This window comes from Grus americana, chromosome Z (assembly GCF_028858705.1).
Source record: "Grus americana isolate bGruAme1 chromosome Z, bGruAme1.mat, whole genome shotgun sequence".
Taxonomy (NCBI): domain Eukaryota; kingdom Metazoa; phylum Chordata; class Aves; order Gruiformes; family Gruidae; genus Grus; species Grus americana.
Genome location: NC_072891.1, coordinates 67,359,149 through 67,381,004, shown reverse-complemented (window position 1 = coordinate 67,381,004; position 21,856 = coordinate 67,359,149). Strand labels below are relative to the sequence as shown.

Here is a 21,856-nt window from a genome sequence, read left to right as displayed (position 1 = left end):
GGAGAATGCTGTCTCCATTGGACACAGTTTAGAAATTAACTTCAACACAGCAAATATTAATGGAAGTTCTCACAAAGCACGAGCGCACTGAGTGGATGAAAACTGTACTTTATCAATATGGAAAATAATGGTACTTTTTAAAGCTTTTTTTTTTTAAATATAGCAGAAACAACTATAACAGGTTAAATCAAGTGTAAGTACCTCAGTAATGCTTACTATATAGACACTGTTGACATCTGACTTCATCTTTTTTAACATGAGCATTAAAACTTAAAATTTTGAAAGAATTTATGTCATTTGTGACCTAACTCACAAATGGAGGGGGGGGGGAAGAAAAGCAGTTCAGAAATAGTAACTTAGGGAATGCACCTGTAAATACTCATTTGCACGAGAGATGTTACTTTAGTGGTTGTGAATACTACTGCACCCAACTAAACAACTGCTCTGGAACAGCGGGGCACGAGACTTCTGATCCTCACGCCCTAAGGAAGATCTCATTTTAAACAGTGTAACAAGTGGAGTTTCCTCATATTAAAAAAAAAAAAACCCCAAACAGTTCTTAATTCGATGGCTAACGAAACGGAAAAGAAAATTTCTCGAACTTGGTTCCAACTCTATGGTGCAAGGCACACGGCGGGGGGTTGTAATGGTGCAAGTGTCAGCCTCGCAGTACTGACTCCTCGCGCAAGCAAGACAACGTAAAACGCCCCGCGATGTTTCAGAGGAAAGGAACTGGGAATGAGAGGGTGAGGAGTGGGGTGCGAAAGGCGCTTCTCCTCCAGCGGGAGCCTTCCCCGGCTTCATTCCCAGCAGACACTTCACATCGCACACGCAGGCTCACATCCTCCTACGGCTGCACCCACGCCACCCCGCTGCAGGCACGGAGACCCCCGGGACAGCCAGTTTTACACGCCGGGGCGGGTAGCCTAAAACACAGACACGCGTGGACGGTGCCTTCGTGGGACGAAGACTTTGAGAGGTTCCGCAAACCACTTCACAACGACACTGGCCCAGGCTGCCGGCTTGGCCCCGCCGCCCTGCCCCGGGGCGGGGAACCTCCCGCCCTCCCACCGCCGCCCCCGATCCGACGGTGGCTCCGCGCGCGCGCTCCCTCCGCCCCCTCTCGGTCCCCCCCAGTCACGTGGCGGGAGGGGGGGCGGTGCGATTGTCACGTGAGCGCAGGGGGCCGGGGCTGGCGGCCGGGCTGGAGGGGAAGATGGCGGCGGAGAGGGAGCCCCCGCCGCTGGGGGAGGCGCGGCCCGCCGACTTCGAGGAGCTGGAGGACGGCGAGGACCTCTTCACCAGCACCGTGTCCACCCTGGAGGTGAGACTCCGCCCGCCATCTCGGGCCCCGACCCCCACGGCCGGGCAGGCACCCGCCGGGCCCTCCCCTCCCCGGCAGGCCGCCAGTGCCGCGCTCCTGACCGGGTCCCCCGACTCCTCGTCGGGCCTTTACCGGCCCGGCCCCGAGCTACGGCCCCGCCGCCTGCCTCTCTTCCGGGAGTGGCGGCTCTTCGGCGTTTCCATCCCGGCGGGCGAGTGGTCTCGGCCCCGCCGGGGCTCGGTGGTTCCCGTCAGGTCTTCTCCTGCCAAAACAAACAGAAAACTCTTTATCCAAGGACCGCTATGCCTGGTCGCCGCTTTCCCTCGTCTTACCCCCTCCTTGTATTGCCGGGATTGTAAATATTTTCACCTTTCCTTGTCACGCGACGCCAGCTTCACTGGTGTCGTGTCGTGTCCCCCCGCCTCCCCCCTCCCCCGCCCGACTTTGCGGGGATTAATAACAACCCATTTTCTTTGTTTGGCCTTTTTCCGAGGTTTCATGCTCTTCCCGTTTGCAAAAACTTGTAGAAACTTACTCCTCTTTAAGCCTTCTTCCGCCGGAGCGGCGCAGTGTTCGGCTGCGGTGGCTCAGCGTCCCGGCGCAGAGCGGCTGCTGGACCCTGCCGGCCCAGCGCTGTCTGCCGCCCGGGGCACTCGCCTCCGAGCAGGAGGGGCAGGTACTGGCGACCGATGGGAGCAGGCATCCGTGCAAGGCATTGTGAAACCTGCGGTTGTTGAGGGAAATCGGAGTCTGAAAGACAGGAAAACTTGCAGTGAATACATCTCTAAACCGTGCTTGTTTTCCATGTCAGGACTCTAATAAAATAAAAAAATCCGAACACCTGAATCTGAAAATAGGTCCTCATTCTGAAAAATGCTTGTGTGTTCACTCACTATAGTGGGAGCTTTTCTTGCTGAGTTGTTGTCATGTTTCACCTGTGTGTTTTGCCAGTATCTTTTGGAAGAACTTTATTCATCTTGTACACAGTTGCCTATTCAAAAAGAAAATTGTTCCTGTGCCTCCTTTCCTGAAGAGTTTCCTGTCCCTGACCTTTACAGTAATAGGATCAGTGCATGTTTCTTTGTTTTACTCTGGCTGTTGCCTGTCCTTAACAAAAAACACCACTATACAAAGAGGCTGTTAAATGTATTTTAAAGTCACTTGCCTTCTCTCAAGTCACTTGATTGCTTTTTTTTTTAATAGATGCGTAATCTGTGCATTGGTAGAAAAAGATCTGTGGAAAAATGCTGTGAAGGAATAGCAAATGATGTGAACCTGCAGTTGACAAGAATTGTATCAATAGACTTCTGTGCATCTGTGTGTGATACAATGTGTATTATTGGAGTCTTGTTCTGTGCACTGGGAAAGACTGCAGTATCACACAAATAATGTCTTTACTGATATGGTCTATAATTAAAGCTGCAAGAGATATGATAGATTTAGTGTCTAAATCACACTTGCAGTGAGAAGTCCTTGTCTTAATGATTAAAAATAGTTACTGAAAACTCCTTTAACTGCAAAAACTGGCAAAAAATGCTGTTTGGTTTGGCTGACAGCTCTGTTATACTGCTTTATTTTTGTAGACAGTCTATTTGGAAGACAGTAGTGAAGTAGAACGGGGAAACCCCTTTGCTTAAAGGGAAGCTTTGAAAAGCTTTGTCAGTAAAGCTTTTTGTAACATCTAATCGGCTGCAGCATTTAGGAAGGAGCCTTAATCTTGTCATTTTCCTGTAGATTTGGAAGGAAGAGATCATGAAAATTGACTTTGAACTTCTCACTAGCTTGAACATAGATCATTTAACTCAAGTGTATAGGGCACTTTAGTCCAGAGAATTATTTTCTCATGGTGTAGGCCTAATTAAACTTCTGTCTTGAGTGTTGTTTTAATTCTGTAAATATTAATGAAGTAACTGTTTCTAAATGGCAATAGAAGTTAGATAGTAACAATGGAATGGCGTCACGCTTTTCGTAGTTGATCACGTATTTGTTTGCTGATACCAGAGGAGAGAGCATGGCAAGGGACGGTGAGGTTAAGAGCCAGCTTATATGAAGGCTATGGTACTTTGAAAGGGTTCCCAACTGGTTTATCTTGGAGTGGTCCATTTGCTTTGTGCGTGATTAATTTCAGACTCTCTCCTACTTTTTCTTGCTTTCCTTCTCTTTGCAGCTTACAAAAGGCATACTGTTCCTTTCTTACCTACGATTTGGTTTTGCAGTGGAGAAGCTGTAAGATTTCTAGTAGGTCTTCCAGATAGCTTCCATGTTAACAAAGTCTCCATTTGGAAAACACGTGCTAACTCGTCTAAGTTTCTTCTGACAAAATATAAATTTAATGTATATTATGAACAGTAAATATGAAATTTTAAATACAGGAAGGCTTACTGACTTCAGTGGCTTATCTGTATAATCAAGTGGAGAATATTGTTTATTTCAAGTTGAATTCTCAGGTGTGAAGAAAAAGAAAACTGGAGCTATAACTTTGTCCACATACTAAAATTAATGTCTTGAATTAAACCCTCTCAATTTCTAAAATATAAAATGTTAAAAGATCACACTGAGCTGTAATATCTGGCATTTCTGCGGTGCAGCAGGAGCACGTTCTCGTACTTGAAAACTTGGTGGGTGGCAGGGTATGAGATGCTTCCCTTTCTGTGAACATGGGGCACTCTGGGCAGTGGGCTGAGCAGTGGCTTGTCTTAGCTGGTGGGGTACTTGTTTCCTTGTCAGATATCCACAATGCCTAAGAATAGTGGAATGATTATTTGATTTTCATTGTGCCAACCATATTGCAATGTCTCGAGGAGTGCTTCCGTTAAATTCATGGTCAGTGAGTGGTCTCTAGCTGCCAGAGTTGCTTTCATCATTGGGAACAGCCAGACTGAATCAGACAAATGGTCTAAGCCAAGACTGTGTTTACAGCGATACTCAATGGTGGATGCTGTGTAAAGAACATTGCTGATGATTGTATGTATGTGCAGGTAGTCACCTGCAGTGCTCTCCCAGCTACCACCTTTTTGTAGCTCAAGGACTTCCTGAGCCCTAGCTCACATTACAATATCAATAATCTTCCATGGACTTATCTACTTGCTAAATTTTCAAGTACGTGATTTTTTGTTTTGTTTTAAAAATGTGTCCATGATACGCACAGGATGTTCTGGAAGTTATCTGTGTGTTATGAGATGATTAATCCCCTGTTACAAGTCTGCAATCAGCAAATTGCTAATTTGCTGTCTGTGACCTCTGTCACTATTAGGTGAGACTGCAAATAACTGTATGAAAGTCACTTTTGATGACATATATGAAAAAAGTGTGTTAGACTTTCTGAAAAATGGTATGTTTAGCATTACTCTCATTTCATCATTTCCTCCTTCTTCCTTGCCTTAGTCTGTTTCTCTGCCACCTTCCTTGTTTATCTGTTGTGCTACTTCTTACTTCATTTTCCCTAATCTTCTCACTCATTTCTGTATTGGCTGTCTCTGTCTTTTGTGAAGCACATGCCATGTGAACATATAGCTAAGCTACCACCTACTCATTTCAAACGGTATTTATATTCTGGTTTGTTGGGTTTTTTTGTAATGTAAGAATACATGGAGGCACTTGAAAACAATGAGTAAGCAGTAGATGTGGTAATCCATTAAGGACTGTCATTTAGGGCAGGGTGTGTATATAATCTCATTGCCAGTGTATCAGTCAAAGATCTGCAATGTGCCTTTGGGTTTCTTTTGCACAGAAGGCAAAACATTAGATAGGCACAGAAGTCCAGATGTCTTCAATGATATCCATTGAATTTAGCAGTGGCAATTACAGAGGAAGCAGTAAAGACCCCACTGGAATATCTGAGAGGAAAATATTGAGTCCTTCAACACTGTACTATACCTTTGCAGAAAACTAAGTCTGTATCCACGATTAATTGGTGTAATTCTACTGGAAATGTTTGTCTTGTTCCTTGGTGTTAAATCCAGGCTGTAATGGAAGTATGTAGGCGTTTGTTCTCGTGTTACTGCTTGTGTCCTCTTACTTTCTGCTGAAAATGTTACTCTCCTACTGTTGAGTATTCTCTCTGCCCATGCTGTGATTTGTGAGCTTCTGTAACCCTGTTTCAGACAATGAGCCTGGTTAACTTGAGCAACTAGAATAGTATGATGGTCAACTTTTGTCAGCTTACTGTGTTGTGACTGAAGGAGCCTAGGAGGGGTTCAGACAAGTAGTTGAACTGGTTTGGGGGGAACATGACTGTTAAGAGAAGGGAGGATGTCCAAACACCTAGGGCTGTAATTTTGGCCAACAGCAAATGTGAGAACTCATTCCTGTTTTTTCATAAGTCAAAGCTATAAAATACTTAGTTATTACCACCAAATATAATGCTCAATAAAAGAGGGGAATATTGAGCTTGTTATTGCCATTGCAAATTGGAATGGGCCTGTAAGCCTCTCACCATACACTTGTTTTCTAGAAAACAAGCAGGATCCTGAATGTCCTGGCCATTGGGTATCAATTTCACAGGCATGAACTTTTCAGGAAACTGACATGTTTGTGACATTTTGTGAATCATTGGCATCAAATAAGTTTAAAATTTCTAGACAGCCATGCTGTCTGTGTATCTAGGCCATGGGGTTTCTCATTAGTCTCATCTTCCGTTTCTTGTCTGATACTCAGATTTTCAATGCACTGACTACTAACTCATCTAACAGCCATTTAGCTGTACATAGAGATAAAAGAGCAAAGTTGGGGTTCTGTCTTTTAGCTTGCACCTGTGGTAGGGTGCAACTGTAATAGCTTTATATGTTAAGAGTTGTTTGAGTGCATGGGTGCTTTTTTTGAGAGGCTCAATAACACTCTGTGACCCACTGACTGTGTAAAATAATCAGATTATTAGGAATTATTGATTCCAATTTCTGATACATTCAGGATTGTGGCTTTCTGGGTTTTCATAGTTCCCTAAGAACTATGTCTGTTTTGAAGATAACTTTTGTAGATAACACACTAAACTTTGTTGGAAAACTTTTAAAAACAAGCTAATGCCTTGTCCAAAGTTACAGTAAGTGTTCAGACCATGAATCATTTTTAAGAAGTTTCTACACATTGTCTTCTTCATGTAAAGTCCCAGCTGTTTGTGAAGATATTTAACCCCATCCTTAATTTATCTTGTCTGAGAATGACAGCTGTTTAAAAATACCAAAGAGCCACTGAAAGATTAATAGGCCAGGAAATACCTTATTCAGCTGTCAGCTTGTTGTGGTTTAACCCCAGCCCACAGCTGCGCCCCACACAGCCACTTGCTCATTCTTGCCAGCAGAATGGGGGAGAAAATTAGAAGGGTAGAAGTGAGAAAACATGTGGGTTGAGATAAAGACAATTTAATAACTAAAGCAAATGCTATGCACACAATCAAATCAAAACAAGGAATTCATTCCCCGCTTCCCATGGGCAGGCAGGTGTTCAGCCATCTCCAGAATGTGTAATGGTTACTTGGGAAGACAAACGCCATCACTCCAAACATCCTCCCCTTCCTTCTACTTTCCCCAGTTTTAAATGCTGAGCGTGACATCATGTGGTAGGGAAAGTCCTTTCGGTCAGTCGTGGTCAGCCGTCCTGGCTGTGTTACCTCCCAACTTCTTGTGCACCCCCAGTCTCCTCACTGGCAGAGCAGTGAGAAAGAGAAAAGGCCTTCATGCTGTGTAAGCACTGTTGAGCAATAATTAAAATATCCCTATGTGATCAACACTGTTTTGGTCACAAATCCAAGCCATGGAACTATACAAGCTGTTACAAAGGAAAGTAACTCTTTCCCAGCCAAAACCAGTACACAGCTGAAAGGGTATTTTGAAGGAAAGACATTTTATCTGTAAATCATTCACTGAACTAAACTTTAATATCTACTATTATTAAAAATAGAACTTGAGATTTATAACAAATATAAAAATTTATTGTATATTTATAAAATAAATAACAGCCATTTATAAAATAAAGAGCAGCCCGTGGAGGACTTGAGGGTACTGGTGGATGAGAAGCTCAACATTACCCAGCAGTGTGCACTCACAGCCCAGAAAGCCAACTGTGTCCTGGGCTGCATCAAAAGAGGTGTGACCAGCAGGTCAAGGGAGGTGATCCTGCCCCTCTACTCTGCTCAGGTGACATCCCACCTGGAGTACTGCATCCAGCTCTGGGGGCCCCAGTACAAGAAGGACATGGAGCTGTTGGAATGGGTCCAGAGGAGGGCCAAAATGATGATCAGAGGGCTGGAGCAACTCTCTTATGAAGCCAGGCAGAGAGAGTTGGGGTTGTTCAGCCTGGAGAAGAGAAAGCTTCAGGGAGACCTTATAGCAGCCTTCCTGTACCTGAAGGGGCCTATCAGAAAGCTGGAGAGGGACTGTTTACAAGGGTGTGTAGTGATAGGACAAAGGTTTTAAACTGAAGGAGGGTAGACTTAGATTAGGTATAAGAAAAAAATTCTTTACTGTGAGGATGATGAGGCACTGGAAGAGGTTACCCAGAGAGATTGTCGATGCCTCATCCCTGGAAGTGTTCAAGGCCTGGCTGGATGGGGCTTTGGGCAACCTGTTCTAGTGGAGGGTGTCCTTGCCCATGGCATATATAACATATAGTTGGAACTATGTGTTCTTTGAGGTCCCTTCCAACCCAAACCATTCTATAATTCTAACACATAGGCAGAACTTGTTTTTCCGTGGAAATCTCCCTGTAGGAGTCACTTCTAGACTTTGTGTCTTGTATACAGATAGTACAAGCGGCACGAATAAGCTTTGTATCTTGCACTTTCTGAGGTTCCCCCATGGTCTGTTTGTTTGAGTTCTCTCCTTTTGTGAGTATTCTTCAGCTGCGGTTCCTGGAAACCAAGGTATGTGGCATTTGGAGAAAGCCCTCTGTAACTGATACACTCAGTACAGCTGTGAAGCCTGGTATCCAGTGCAGAATTCTTGGCTTTCTTGAATAGTGCCAAGGGTAGGATCTTTCCCTGCTCAGTAACAGAAAGAAATCCGTAGCCCTACCAGGCCTTGGTATTTTTCCATGTACTTATGGCTATTTCTAGGAAGACTCTGTTACTTCTTCAAAGCGAGAATGGTTTTGTATTTGCCTCTGGTTAACTTGTTCCTTTAGGCACATAAGTAATGGAGTTTTCATATTATGCCATACATTGATCAGGTTTAAGTGTTCAAGGCAAATCTTTTGTCTGGTAGGGGTTTTTTGTGATTAGAAACCATGTATGGTCAAAAAGTAATCATCAGTAACCAAATTAGCTACTGTGGATAAAATTGAGAAGGTAGGCTGGGGGAAGAGCTTGAAGGTGTGAGTATTCTCTGAGGGCTCTTTTCCACCACTGATTAATCAAGAGCACAATTAAGGGATAAAGCTGAAAGCCATCTGCTGTGTGGAACAAGTGATCAGGAAGGCTTTTGTTCCCTGTGCCTGGCCGTGTTACAGCTGTTTTTCATGGCAGTGAATTGGCAAGCACGAACTACATGTCGTTCTGCATCTGTGGTAGTGTGGGGTCACCACTATGTCCCAAACCTGAGATCTGTCAAAATGTAAGTGGATTTGCTGTTCAAAGTTGAGTAGCAGCAAAAGTGGTTTGGAATAAGTATCTATAAAGTTTTTGTGAAGAATTGCTTTTGCTGATAAAACTTTTAAACTGCTTGAACCTTGCAGGGAAATCAAGAATTTCTGTGCTCTGCTGTTCTAGCTGAAGTACGAGATCGTGAACTGTCAGCTCTACACAGCACTGCCTAGAGAAACAAACCATTTCTTCTGGAATATACTACGTCTGAGTTCTCAAATCACTTAGAACTGTTGACTGTTACATGTGACTCATGCTATCTATACTACCATTTGTAGAATAATGAAGCCTGTCAAGTGATGAGGTTTTCTTAAATTTCCTAGTTCATTTCGTCTGAATTAGTTGCAAGTCTTGTGACACAATTGAAGGATCATGGTTCACAGAAGGAACAAATACACCTTTATTACCTCAGAGCACTCTATTTGCTGTGGGATCGTTTTGGCATTGGTTTAGTATGAGAAGTGTACATGTGACTGGTGGATTGGTTGGTTGTAAGGTTATAAACTCTACTACCTACATACAGTTCCCATGTGTTTCTGCTTTGACTTTTCTTTGCAGGCTCTAGGGCAAAGTCCAATGAGCAGTGTGAGAGGCTGCTCCTTTCGTTGCTTATCATTTTGGTTTGTTTATTGGTTTCCCCACATTATATGTGGGCTTTTCAGAGAGTGGCAGCCTTTGGTAGAGGGAAGAGGATATAATCTCTTCTGTCATTTGAATGGAGCAGTTCCTTGATGCAACCATGATCTGGTTTAGACGAATATAATTTTTTTTTGTATTCTTGTATTTGTGTTTACCTTCCTTCTGTCTTCTGCAGGGAAAACTTTGGGCTAACACTTTCCAGGTCAAGGGAGTCTTGATTTTATATGTCTTCTGAAATACTATTTTGTACTGTGTCTGAATTTGTCTGGCAGGATTTTTACTGTTTCTTGCTTACTTCCTCTGTACCAGAATTTCAGGTGACTGAGGTCTGGATAGATGTGGGGGCCAGGATCTTGCACTGTGCTGCTTCAAGTAAAGCACCGGTGCCATACTCCATGTCAGGACATACACTCTTCTTGGAGAGGCAGCTATAAGGAAGATCTCTTCCTTAGGGTGCCTCAGCTGCGTTTATAAATGTGAAAATACAGTCGGGACAGATTTTTTCAGTGGCTTTTCAGTATTTTTCAGGCTTTTAAAAAATCTTTTGTAGCCTGTGGCGTTTGTTGAAGTGTAGCCTGAAATGTTTACTATCTCTTTTCAATTCTGTTTCTGAACTTAAATTATGACAATTCTTCAAAAATTAGGAAGCAAGTAGTGACACAATTTTTATATCCTTTTTTAAAGTGCATGCATTCATGAGTAAATATGATGATGTTGAAAACTCCTTAGCTAGCTGTCTTGGATGAAGTTGTGAGCAGTGAGTCTTGTGAATGTTCTAGAACTAGTGAAATAACCATAGTTGATACTTATTCAACAAGGATTTTCTAACTGAAGCACTGATCTTCAGTTAGGTGTATATTTATTTTCTGAGTAATCTATACATTTGGTAGCCCAGCTTCAGTATTGCATTAATTTTCCTGAGTGTCTTCAAGTATTTCTGTTTTTCACAGGGCAAGTTCTAGTCTTCAGATATGAAAAGAACTGTATTGGTGGCAAGCCTCGCTTCCATGTCAGTACAATGTGACCCTCTGTGCAAATAATCCCCAAATTCAAAATTTCTTGCGGCTGCAAGCAGCCTTGAATTGTTTGAATGGCATTAACACACTCTTAATCTCTGAAAAACTGGTATAGAGCCTTTGGAGATTTCTTTTTTTTTTTTTTTTTTAATGTACAAATCCAAATCTAAATACAAGCCTTTCCAAAAGGAACTTAAAAATCAAATTACATTCTGCAGTACTAATAAACTTATTCTAGATATTTCTGTAGCAGCTTTTGTTTCATGTTAATTAAACTTAAGGAAACGAGTGACTTTTTTTTCTCTCTGACAAATGAAAAGAGCCGTTGACTAGCTCATATCCTTTGTTCATTGTTACCATGCTAGGAGTAGGAAATGGAAATAGCTGATAGGGTTTCCTTTTTGTACATCTTGCCTTGTTTCTTTGCAATGAAAGAATGTTTGTTGCAGTAATTCTCATATACTGACACATGGCAACTGGTTCTCTGCTAAGTATTTCACTTTTTTTTTTTTAAACAGTCAAGTCCTTCCTCTCCAGAGCCAGCAAGTCTTCCTGCAGAAGATCTCAGCACAAACTCCAATGGTCCAAAGCCAGCAGAAATCATGCTAGAAGATGACAGAGAAGACCTCTTTGCTGGTAATTGCTCTTTTCTTCTAATATGTCTGCATAAACTCTTTTGCTCTTGGACTGAAAGGAATGTGCTTTTCTGGGAAGGAGGCTTAAAAACTTTTTATGCTGTAAAAGGTCATTTTCTTGGCTTGTAAGGGCGTATGAAACTGTAACCTAGCAATGGAAACTTCAGTTTTAATTTTATGCAATTTAGTATTGTAGCAAATTTTAACTGTTGCTTAACCTGTTGAAGGTATGTTTTCTGGAAAATTCACTAGGTAATGAATTAGTGCCTCTAACCGTCATTACTCATTCTTTCCTGAGTTCAACAGTTGTGTATTTAATTGAAGTCCTATGATCTGCAGTAGCTTGTCAGATTTATGAACTTGTAGGAGAAGTAACATACTAAAAAGGAAAAATAGCTGAGATTATTCTTTGCCCAAAGTTGTTTTACCATTGTTATCATATCTCGCTATTGATTGTATATTGTTGTAAAACTGAAGTGTAGTTTGAAACTCAAAGTAGAAAACTTAATCTTGCTTAGTAGTGAAAACAAAGTGGTATGTGACTTCTTTTCAGGACCAGATGAGTTTTGTTAAATTTTTTTGGTTATATGTTTTTGTAGCGTAACTATTGCTGTCTCATATATTAGTGGCACTTTGAGAAACTTACTTAATAGAAAAGTTTAATTTAAATTTCTTAAATAGTTTGACGATGTATGGATTTTTTTCTTGTGGGACTTTGTAGCATTAGTTAAGTTTGTTTACTAAATACAGGTTTCTCAGTTGTGTGTACTGTCAGTGCATAGTGTGGCAGTGTTAGCTGGTTAGTAATGTGTTACGCTGACAGTGATAAGAGTATTTATATAATTAACAATACTCAAATCTGTGTGTAAAAACATGACAAATTACATCCTAGATTTCTACTTAATAACCATACATAAGCTGTCCCAGTGTTTTTTCCAATTAGAAAGAAATATAATTCAGATCATATTGCAAGCTGGAGGTTATTTGCTTTTTAATGACTATTTTGTTACTATGAAAAGGTAACAAACTGCATTTAGGACTAGTCCTAGCATTTCACTAGTGCATGTTTCTGTCTCTGTTACTTGACAGTACTGCATATTTTGGAGAAAGATGTGTGAAAGTTTTGGTAAATAATCAGTCAATAGACAACACATTTCTAATGCTTCATTAATCAGTCAGTACTTTGGTGTTGGTTTTCAACTATCCTAATGTGGGTTATGGGTGCTGTCAGTTACAGGTGTAGGAACATTAACTGTTTACAAAAGGAGGTGTAATATTTGTAGTATCTTATGTACATCAAATGGTGGTTCTGAATGTTGCTTCTCAATACTAACACTTTTCCTGTTACTACGTATTGAGTGAGTCAACTGGCAGTGTGCTTTGAATACAGTCCTCATCTCATCTTCATTGATTCCCTGATGTAATAATTTGGAAAGAAACTTTATAGCCTTTAGTTCTGGGCTATTTTATGTAGATAGGTGCATATACATGCCCATTACCTTTGTTCTGAACTTACTAAATTTGTATTTGCATATATTTGAACTTTGCTCATGACACTATTGGAATGCATTGACTGACTCTCTGGAAGTGTTCTAAGAGAGAGAAAAAAGAATAGAGGGTAATCCTACTTCTTTCTGTGGTGGGTTGACCCTGGCTGGAGGCCAGGTGCCCACCAGAGCCGCTCTCTCACTCCTCTCATTCACCAAACGGGAGAAAAGGCATAACGAAATGCTTGTAGGTCGAGATAAGGACAGGGAGAGATCACTCACTAATTGTTGTCACGAGCAAAACAGACCGAACTTAGAGAGGGAATTCATCTGATTTATTACTAGGCAAAACAGAGTAGAGGAATGAGAAATGAAATCAACTCTTACAACACCTCCCCCCACCCCTCCCATCTTCCCGGGCTCAACTTCACTCCCAGCTTCAAACTCCTCCCCACTCAGTGGCACAGGGGGATGAGGAATGGGGGTTACAGTCGGTTCATCTCACGGTGTTTCTGCCGCCTCTTCATCCTCAGGGGGAGGACTCCTCTCATCGTTCCCCTGCTCCAGCATGGAGTCCCTTTCACGGGGTGCAGACCTTCAGGAGCAAACTGCTCCAGCGTGGGATCCCCCACGGGGTCACAAGTCCTGCCAGCAAACCTGCCCTGGCGTGGGCTCCCCTCTTCACGGGTCCACCGGTCTGGCCCGGACTTGCTCCAGCGTGGGCTTCCCATGGGCCGCAGCCTCCTTCAGGTGCCTCCACCTGCTCCAGCGTGGGGTCCTCCACGGGCTGCAGGTGGAATCTCTACACCCCCTCATCCTTCCTCCATGGGCTGCAGGGGGACAGCCTGCCTCACCATGGTCTTCTCCAGGGGCTGCAGGGGGATCTCTGCTCCAGTGCCTGGAGCACCTCCTCCCCCTCCTTCCTCACTGAGCTTGGTGTCTGCAGAGTTTCTTACATCTTCTCACTCCTCTCTCTGGCTGCAAAAGCTCTCCCTCTAAGTGTTTTTCTTCTTCTTAAATATGTTATCACAGAGGCGCTGATTGGCTTGGCCTTGGCCAGCGGCAGGCCCGTCTTAGAGCTGGCTGGCATTGGCTCTATCAGACACAGGGGGAGCTTCTAGCAGCTTCTCACAGAAGCCACCCCTGTAGCCCCCCTGCTACCAAAACCTTGCCACGCAAACCCAACACACTTTAGTATTTATATTACCTGATGTCATGACTTATAAAGACCAGCAGCGCTGTAGCAACGAAGCTTTCTAGTAATAGTAATTTGATTATTTAGCTTCAGTATATAAAGCTGGCTTTTTATAACCACAGAGCCATCTGGCATGGATATTTTAGGAAAGCCAGTTCTCCTTTGGATAGTATTAAGAAAAAAGGTGGCTGGAGTAAATATTGAGGGGAATGAGACAGAAGGAACAAATGTTAGCAGCCAGATTGTTTCAGCTGAAATGAATGCTGTGAGGAAAACACACAGAACTGATTTAATGAGTTTGAGTTTTGCTATGGAGGACATTCTGTTAAATGCATGCAGTGGTGAACTGCAAGCATCTATACGTACTGCATGTCTAACACAACTAAGACTGGTCTTTAAAAGGTGAATTTATATACAGACTGAGGCTAGTACAAACTCTCCAACGGGGGCGGGGGGGGGAAACAAGAGTGATTTATGGAGCCTAAGGCAGAATATGACATCTTTCACAGTATCCTGTTCTAAGCAGGAAGTTTGCATAATACAGTTTTACCCTAGTGATGAACTTCTGTCTTTGTTTCGCTGTTAGCGTAGGTGTTCTCAAAAATGACGTCTAATTTGTGTTCCAGTGCTATGCACTCACAAGTATAACTATTTTTTCTTTCTTAGAGCTGTTTTCCTAGACAATGATGTTAATCCATCTGATTAACTTTCTGATACCGATGTACAATGAATAGAAACAATGTAAGAAGGCAGCATGAGATGTCTTTTTCTTGCGTCCAGCATGATTGCATAAGCCTAGCTTTTGTGAGAGCAGGACTTAATTTACAAGTGAGTGTGACTGGGGTTTTTTTTCCAATGTGTTGAAATTCCAAAGAAACCTATCTTTGCACAGCTTATGGGAACACTTAGCTGGAGAGGAAGAGAATAAGGTTCCACAGCTTTCTAACTTATGTTGTTATTTCATATTGAATTGTTAAACACTATAAAATCCAGGTCAAGGAAATCCTATGGATGGCTCCTGAAAGGAGAGAGTCTGACTCTTTGGGGGCATAAACAATTCTAGTTTTGCAGACTTACTTGTAAAAATTATGATGGTATGCCCCTCTAGCTATTGTAGGCTTGATAAATATTTTTCATTATTCCATCTAATAATGCAACCTAATAGAAAAAGATGTGAGGGAGAAAAAAGTACATGATTTCCTGTACTGTTCTAATGCAGTTCAGAATCTGAGGGGGGGGGGGTGTCTTCGGCTTTTTCTATTCTGCTTAAAACCTCTTTGCTATTGTGTTTCTGCGGCAGCAACAGGATAGTATATGCAATAAAATGTTTTAGATATTCATTACCTTGTCTCTTGTGACTCATAAGTGCTTTGGCTGAACTATTAAAACTGGGTTTCAAAGGTGGAAGAAAATGAGTTTTCCATCTGTCATTGGAGACCGGTAAATTTTGCAGCTGCGTTCATTAGTATTGTGGTTCTTGGTTCTGTAAAAAGACAAACTGTCTTGCTAAACCCACTTAAGCACTTCCACCCTTAGAATAAAAGTCAGTGTATTGATTACTTGGCCAAGAAAGAATTACTTTATCTTACCTGTATAGCTCTTACATATGGAGACCATAATGGTCAGTGCTCCAAATCAGGTAGTATTAAGTGTATGTATCTTGAGGGGCTTTGGGGTGTGTGTTAAAACCTGGCTGTCCATAAGCTTCTGCTGTAGAGTGAAGACCTAGATACTGAATTAGTCTGCCAAAATATCAGCCTAAAGTTCTGTATATAGCTGCAGAAGCGTGCCATGGACTGCTTGTGCAGGACATAGTTGACTGTGCCTTCTGCCTCTACTGCTTATAAGGCAGGGCTGTGAAGTTACATCAGTGCTCTGTCACTTATTCGGAAAATGGAAAACTACAATTTTTCCTCTCTGCAAGTCTAGATAACTTTTGATGTTCTGTTTTTTTCAGCTCTGAAAGGTGTTTATCTTATGCACATATCTAGCTATTGTGTCCTAGGGGAAAGTCAATGCGTTGGAGTGGGTGATGTTTGGTTTTGTTGGGTTTTTGTTTTGTTTTTCTTTCAGTCGTGATAGATTTGTCTTAGGCTTTTTCCCTGGGACCTGATAAAGAAAAGGAGATGCTAATTCTGTGGACCTGACAAGGCATGTACTTTAAGCCTAGCTGAACAGTAAAAGCTTCTAGCCGATGGTGTCTGCCAGACTGTTGCCATGTGATGTGTCTGATCAGAAGAGTTCAGTGCAGATCCCTTACTGCTTTTTAGAAGCTGGTGGTTCAGTTCTAGGTCTCTTCTGCAAAATAGGAATGCACAAAAGCATGTGAACCTACAGTTTTCAAGTCAGAAGAAGGCCTTATTAGTGGCTGACTGTTCTGTTAAAACTATTTCTGTTCTCTTTAAGATTATTCTTAGTACTCTTGGTAAAACAGTAAGGGTCATAGGCTATGACTTAAGTGTAGTAGTTCTTACAGTCAGTTCTGTTAGGTTTTCTGTCTCTGAAATATTGCTACACCTGGAGAAGCCTTTTTTAATAACTTGTCCTCTGTTCTGGACAACGCTTTCTACTTCAGTTTCCTTCCATGCTTATATGATCACCTGAGTAAACTTTTAAAGATAATAAGCCAGTTTAAACACTTGAGCCATGTCAGAATTTAGAAGTGTGACCAGTAAAAATAACTTACTCAGCTGAAGTGAGCTGCTAGTGAGGAACTGCAAACTTGCACTTTCCAAGATGATGTTTGACAAATACTGGTGGTGAAAAGTAAAGAAACAAGAGCTGTCCAATGTTGAGATTGAGTCCCATGCTTAAGTGCTTAAGAAACTTGGGGTAGTTGGCTGTAGAATGTTAATTAAGCATAAATAGTTGTCTTCTGCAGCAAGATGAGGTGTTTTCATGTTCTTTGGAGCTAAGCATCTTGACAGTGATCCGTAACAAAGACTGTTTATAGATTGTAAAGTAGGTATTCATGTGCAAGAAGTCTTACAGCATTAGGTTGGTGGGAGTGCTTAATATGTACTGATAACTGCCATCGCTGATGTGAGTGTTGGATCTCAATGTTTTCCACCTGAAAGTTTGGCAGAGCAGTTTCCTCTCTTCATGACAGAAGAGCTTACACTTTTGAGAACTTCCCAGGAAAGCAAAACATCTAGATTTCATTTTTCATAAGAATACTAATACAGAATATTAAAAAGAACCCAAACAAACAAACCAAAAAACCCAGCACAAAACCACAACTTAATACCTAAGTTTCCAGGGGAAAATCTAAAATTAATAAATCAAGCAGATGTTTCTGTAAGTGCCATAGCTTCTACTCTGAAACCTACCAAATTCATCTTTCCATGGGGGAAAAAACCAAAACAAGCCACAAACACCACCCCACCCCCCAAACTACCACAAAACAAACAGAATTGTCAATAAAACTTTTTAATCTAGATTTGATCAGATTTCTCAGAGTGGAAGAATGTATATAAGAAGCATGAAAAAGAAGCAGAGTTTATCAGAATAAATCTGTTTCTTAGGAAGCAGACCTTCAGCTTATGTACTACTCAAAGACTCCCTTTCTGAAGGGGAAAAATAGTTAGAAAAGTAAGAGTCTGCTCTTGTTATGTAGAGCTAATACTTCTTTTTCCCTTCCGAATATTTTAATACTTGTGTTTTAAACAAAAAGTGCAACATCCTTGTCTCTGTCCTGCTTCCCTTTTCTACTCTGTCCCTGTCACCCTCTTCCACTATCTTTTCCATTTCACTCTTCTAGATTCATGTAATGTCTGGGATGCATGCAGACTTCAGGGTGAGAGGTAACAGGAGGGAGGATGGCATAAATTCTCCTTTCTTCTTCCTAAAGGAACTGACCTGCTGCTGTCAAACAAACAGATACTATTTTCTCTTGGTAAGTTCCTCCAGGAAAATAGAAAAGAAGGGCTAGTAGGCAACAGCTTTAAAATTTTGCTCATTCTCAACTAATCTGGGGTTGCACAGCTTTAGAAATACTGGTGTGAACAAAGTCTAATGTTACTGGTCTTGCTGAAAGGAAACCTCCTTGTCTTTGCACTGCTTGTTCCTGCTGCTTTGCAGAAATAATGCACCAGCTTAGCACCAGCTTCAGCTATCTGCGGAACAGTAGCGGGGGCAAATCCTGGTTGGACTTCATGGGATACACAACCTAGATCAGTTCATGATACAAATGGGTGCGTGGATACAAGTCTGAAAAACGAGTGCTGGGAAGGAGCGCTTCTGTTTCATCTGATAGCAGTGCTGCTTCATTACATTGAATTCACACTTTTTCATTAAGTCATACTTTTACAGTAAACAGGTATGTTTGCGCAGCTGATGAAAGTGAGAAATCTGTGTGCTTTGAATTGTTTTATGACTTGTTTTATAAGCCTGTCCAAAATTGGAAGGTACAGAGGAGTACCTAGTGACAATTAATGGTTTGTTTCCCAAACACACATGCTGGAATATAGCTGTTGATAGGCAAAGGAAGAATTGAAGTGGAATGGCTTTATTTTAGAAAATTTTTATATTTTATATTATTTCATATTATGTATATAACATGTTACATATGTATATATATTTTTTTCTGAGAAATGTTTCTGTGAAACAGTCATTTGTGTAACATATAACTTACATGTTGAATGCTGTTTGCCACCAAAGGAGAGACCTACCTCTTTTCTATGTTTAAATGTTGTTGTTCTACCAATCTAAAAGGTTTTTGAGGTTTTTTTTTCAACTGCTTCAGTTGCAAAAGCATGACTTCCCACCTGATCTGAGGTTTTGAATTAAAGTTCTTTATTGGTTTAAGATGCAGTATCCTTCCTGTGGCATTTTAGGGCGGGAAGCATCAGCAGGATTTTTCAGAAAGACTTAGCAGTGAGAATAAAGCAATGGTAGGAAAATAAATGTTTTCAAAGAAATTGTTTAAATAATCTTTGTTCATATTAAAAATGGAGAATATAAAAAGGTGCTTGCTTTTAAATTTAGTTTGAAAATACTATGGAAATCTGTAATTTGAAATTAGGAACAGCCAGCAGTTTGAAGGACGTGATCATTGCCCTCTGCTCAGCCCTGGTGAGGCCATACCTGGAGTGCTGAGTCCAGGTCAGAGCTACTCAATACAAGAGAGACACGGACAGACTGGAGTGAGTCCAGTGCAGGGCCGTGAAGACGATTAAGGCGAGAAGCATACAATGTAGGAGTAGAGACTGGGAGAGCTGGGGCTGTTCAGCCTGGAAAAGAGCAGTCTCGGGGGGAATCCTGCAATGTTTATAAATGCCTAATGAGACGGAATGGAGAAGAGGGAGCCAGGCTTCTCAGTGGTGCTTACTGACAGGACAAGAGGCAGTGGGCACAAATTGAAATACAGATAATACGTAACAAAAAAAATGTTGGGGTGTGGGGGGTTTTTTGGTTGGTGGTTTTGGTTTTTTAAATGGTGAGCGTGGCCAGGCATTGGCACAGGTAGTCCAAGGAGGAGGTGGATTCTCCATCGTTAGAGATGATCAAAACCCATCTGGATGTGGCCCAGAGCAGCCTGCTGTAGCTGACCCTGCTTGAGGAGAGAGGTTAGACTAGATGATCTGCAGAGGTCATTTCCAAGCTCAGCAATTCTGTGATATACTCCAAAACAAAGTGATGACAGCAAATTTTGTCAGCCTCAAGCCAGTGTGAGCATCTGCTCCAAACCAGGTTAAGGCATAGTGACCTTGAGGTTTGTTTTTTTCAATTTATTTTGAGCTTCAGTATCAAAAAAAATTTAAGCACACCGTCATTTTTATCCCTGAAATAGAGAAGTGTGGTTCTGTTCATTGGCAAAAAAAGTGTTACAGAAGAATGGGAAAAAGAATTTACTAACAGAACATCTCTAAGTGGCAGCAGGGATAAAGCTGAGTGGTTTTGATATATTGATTGTGAAAGATCATAATATTACTTTTAGCAATAGTAAATTATATGGTTCATTGTATGCTATTTCCAGTTCTATTTTTACATTGCTAGTAGATTACAGGCTGCTCTGGAGAAGCAAACAATCCTACACAGGACAGAAATGAGATGTTTTTTACATGTAATATAACTATTTGAGAAATTTTAAAGTAGATCTGATCTTTAAAACTCCTCTTTTCTTAACCATTGGGTAAGGACTAGTTATACTTACTATATGCACCAGGCTTTAAAATTGAGTGGTTCGTACAGACAGACGTTGCAAGCACAGCTCTCTTCCAAATTACATAGTAAACCTTTTTTGTAACTTTGTATAATTTGGAGTGGCTCTGTTTTAATGCCTTTTTACCTGCTTTGTAAAGTACTTGGCACAGGAAGTCTAGTTTGTAACAAGACTTGAGATGGGTTGGGAAGTCAATTTTGGTATCAGATGACTGTTCTGTGGTCAATATTATCTTTTAAGGAACTAGAATTCTTGAAATTGCACATTTAGCAAGAACCACAGCATTAGTTATTTAAAGTAGAACAGGAACGTCTCTATACTCAGGAAGTGTGTAGTTTGCCTGTGGTCAAAAACAGTTAGCGGAGGAAAGCATGCAGGATTTGTAGAGCAGAGATTTACATCCTCTTTAAAAATAGATAAACTGTCTACAGTCTGAGGAAAGTATTCAGTTTCTGGTGAACTGTTTTAAGCCCCAAAGAGACTGAAGATAGATAGAGACTAAAGCTAGTTAGTCTTACTAGTCAGAATGTCTCACCTGCTAATATTTCTGTATTACACATTGTGGGCTTTTGGCAGGGGCAGGGGTGTATTATGGTATTGTAACTTCATTTAACACATGGCTTGGACTGCTCACTTATCAGCCTATATGACTAAATCAGCTGTTGTTCAGAGTGCAAAAACTGAAATTGGTACAGGTGCTGAAAAAAGGGCTGTTTATGTATTAAAAAAAAAAAAATCATTACACAGTATGTCATGCAGAAATAAAGGACATATCACTTGTAACTACTTTAAAAGACTCTTTACCTAACAGTATATTAAAAAAATGCAGTATTAATCTTATCTTAACCCGTTATACTCTAGAAGCTCAAATGTCACATGTAGTTTTAGCTATGTATTGATAGAAATTATCTGGTACAAATGGATGCTATTTACAGATGATCTTATTAAACTTCTGTATCATCATTTTTCAGTGTGCATGTTTATCTCTGTGATGCACATCCATCTCTGTTGCACAAAGATTTCTTTGCTAACTTAAAATGTTTACCTAGAAGCAACAGAAGAAGTTTCACTGGACAGTCCAGAGAGGGATCCGATACTTTCGCCAGAACCTACTCCTGCAATCACTCCTGTAACACCTACTACATTAGTAGCTCCCAGAATGGAATCAAAAAGTGTAACAACCCCTGTGATTTTTGATAGATCCAGAGAAGAGGTACGCAATTTGGTAAATTATGGAAATGTCTTGTTAGTTTTTTGAAGTTTTTTCTTTTTTTAAAATGACAGTTCCTAAATGTTGACTCGGGATCATCCTTTGCTAAGGGGAAGTATGTAAAAGAAAACCTATTCTGTTTATTTTGCACATAAAGTTTAGTATGAATTTGACTCAAGAAAATACTGTAACAATACATTACTTAGGTGATTATATTGGAGATCTGTAGTGTGAGGAGTAAGAGGCTCTATTACTTCAGAATAGATATTGTAAAAGTGTATGTAGGAGAAAGCCATGAGCTTGATAGAGAAGAAACGGTAATGATGTATAACTCCTCTTACTAGCATGTTACAGGTTTCAGCTTGGATTTATTAAGCTGTTGTTAGTGGGGAAATGGAGGAGGCAGTTGTTAGCATTATCCTGCCTGCTAACAAAGAGCTGAGGCTAGTGGTAGTTTTAACACTGTCATTTAGATTTGGTGTTCCATTCAAAGCCTGGGCATTGCAAAAGTCCATTCGTTCTGGAGTGTTTTCTTATTAGGCAGTGCCTCTGCTATGCATCGATGATGGCTGCTTCCCCAGATACCACAAGATGGTATTTTTCTCTAATTTCCC

General features: G+C 41.1%; 1 protein-coding gene across 3 annotated transcripts in view; it reads left to right on the top strand.

The window, feature by feature from the left end:
* The first annotated feature begins 1,167 nt into the window (after nucleotides 1–1,167).
* SNX2 (sorting nexin 2) overlaps nucleotides 1,168–21,856 on the top strand; it is a 37,730-nt gene continuing 17,041 nt past the window's right edge. Inside the window, exons 1-4 of one of the 3 annotated variants that reach the window (XM_054809478.1) lie at nucleotides 1,168–1,324; nucleotides 11,071–11,188; nucleotides 17,720–17,764; nucleotides 21,082–21,245. In XM_054809478.1, coding sequence (XP_054665453.1) covers nucleotides 1,217–1,324; nucleotides 11,071–11,188; nucleotides 17,720–17,764; nucleotides 21,082–21,245 — 435 coding nt within the window. In that variant the 5' untranslated portion in view covers nucleotides 1,168–1,216. The remainder of the gene's footprint in view (nucleotides 1,325–11,070; nucleotides 11,189–17,719; nucleotides 17,765–21,081; nucleotides 21,246–21,856) is intronic. The other 2 variants (XM_054809480.1, XM_054809479.1) reach the window with 2 other exon arrangements.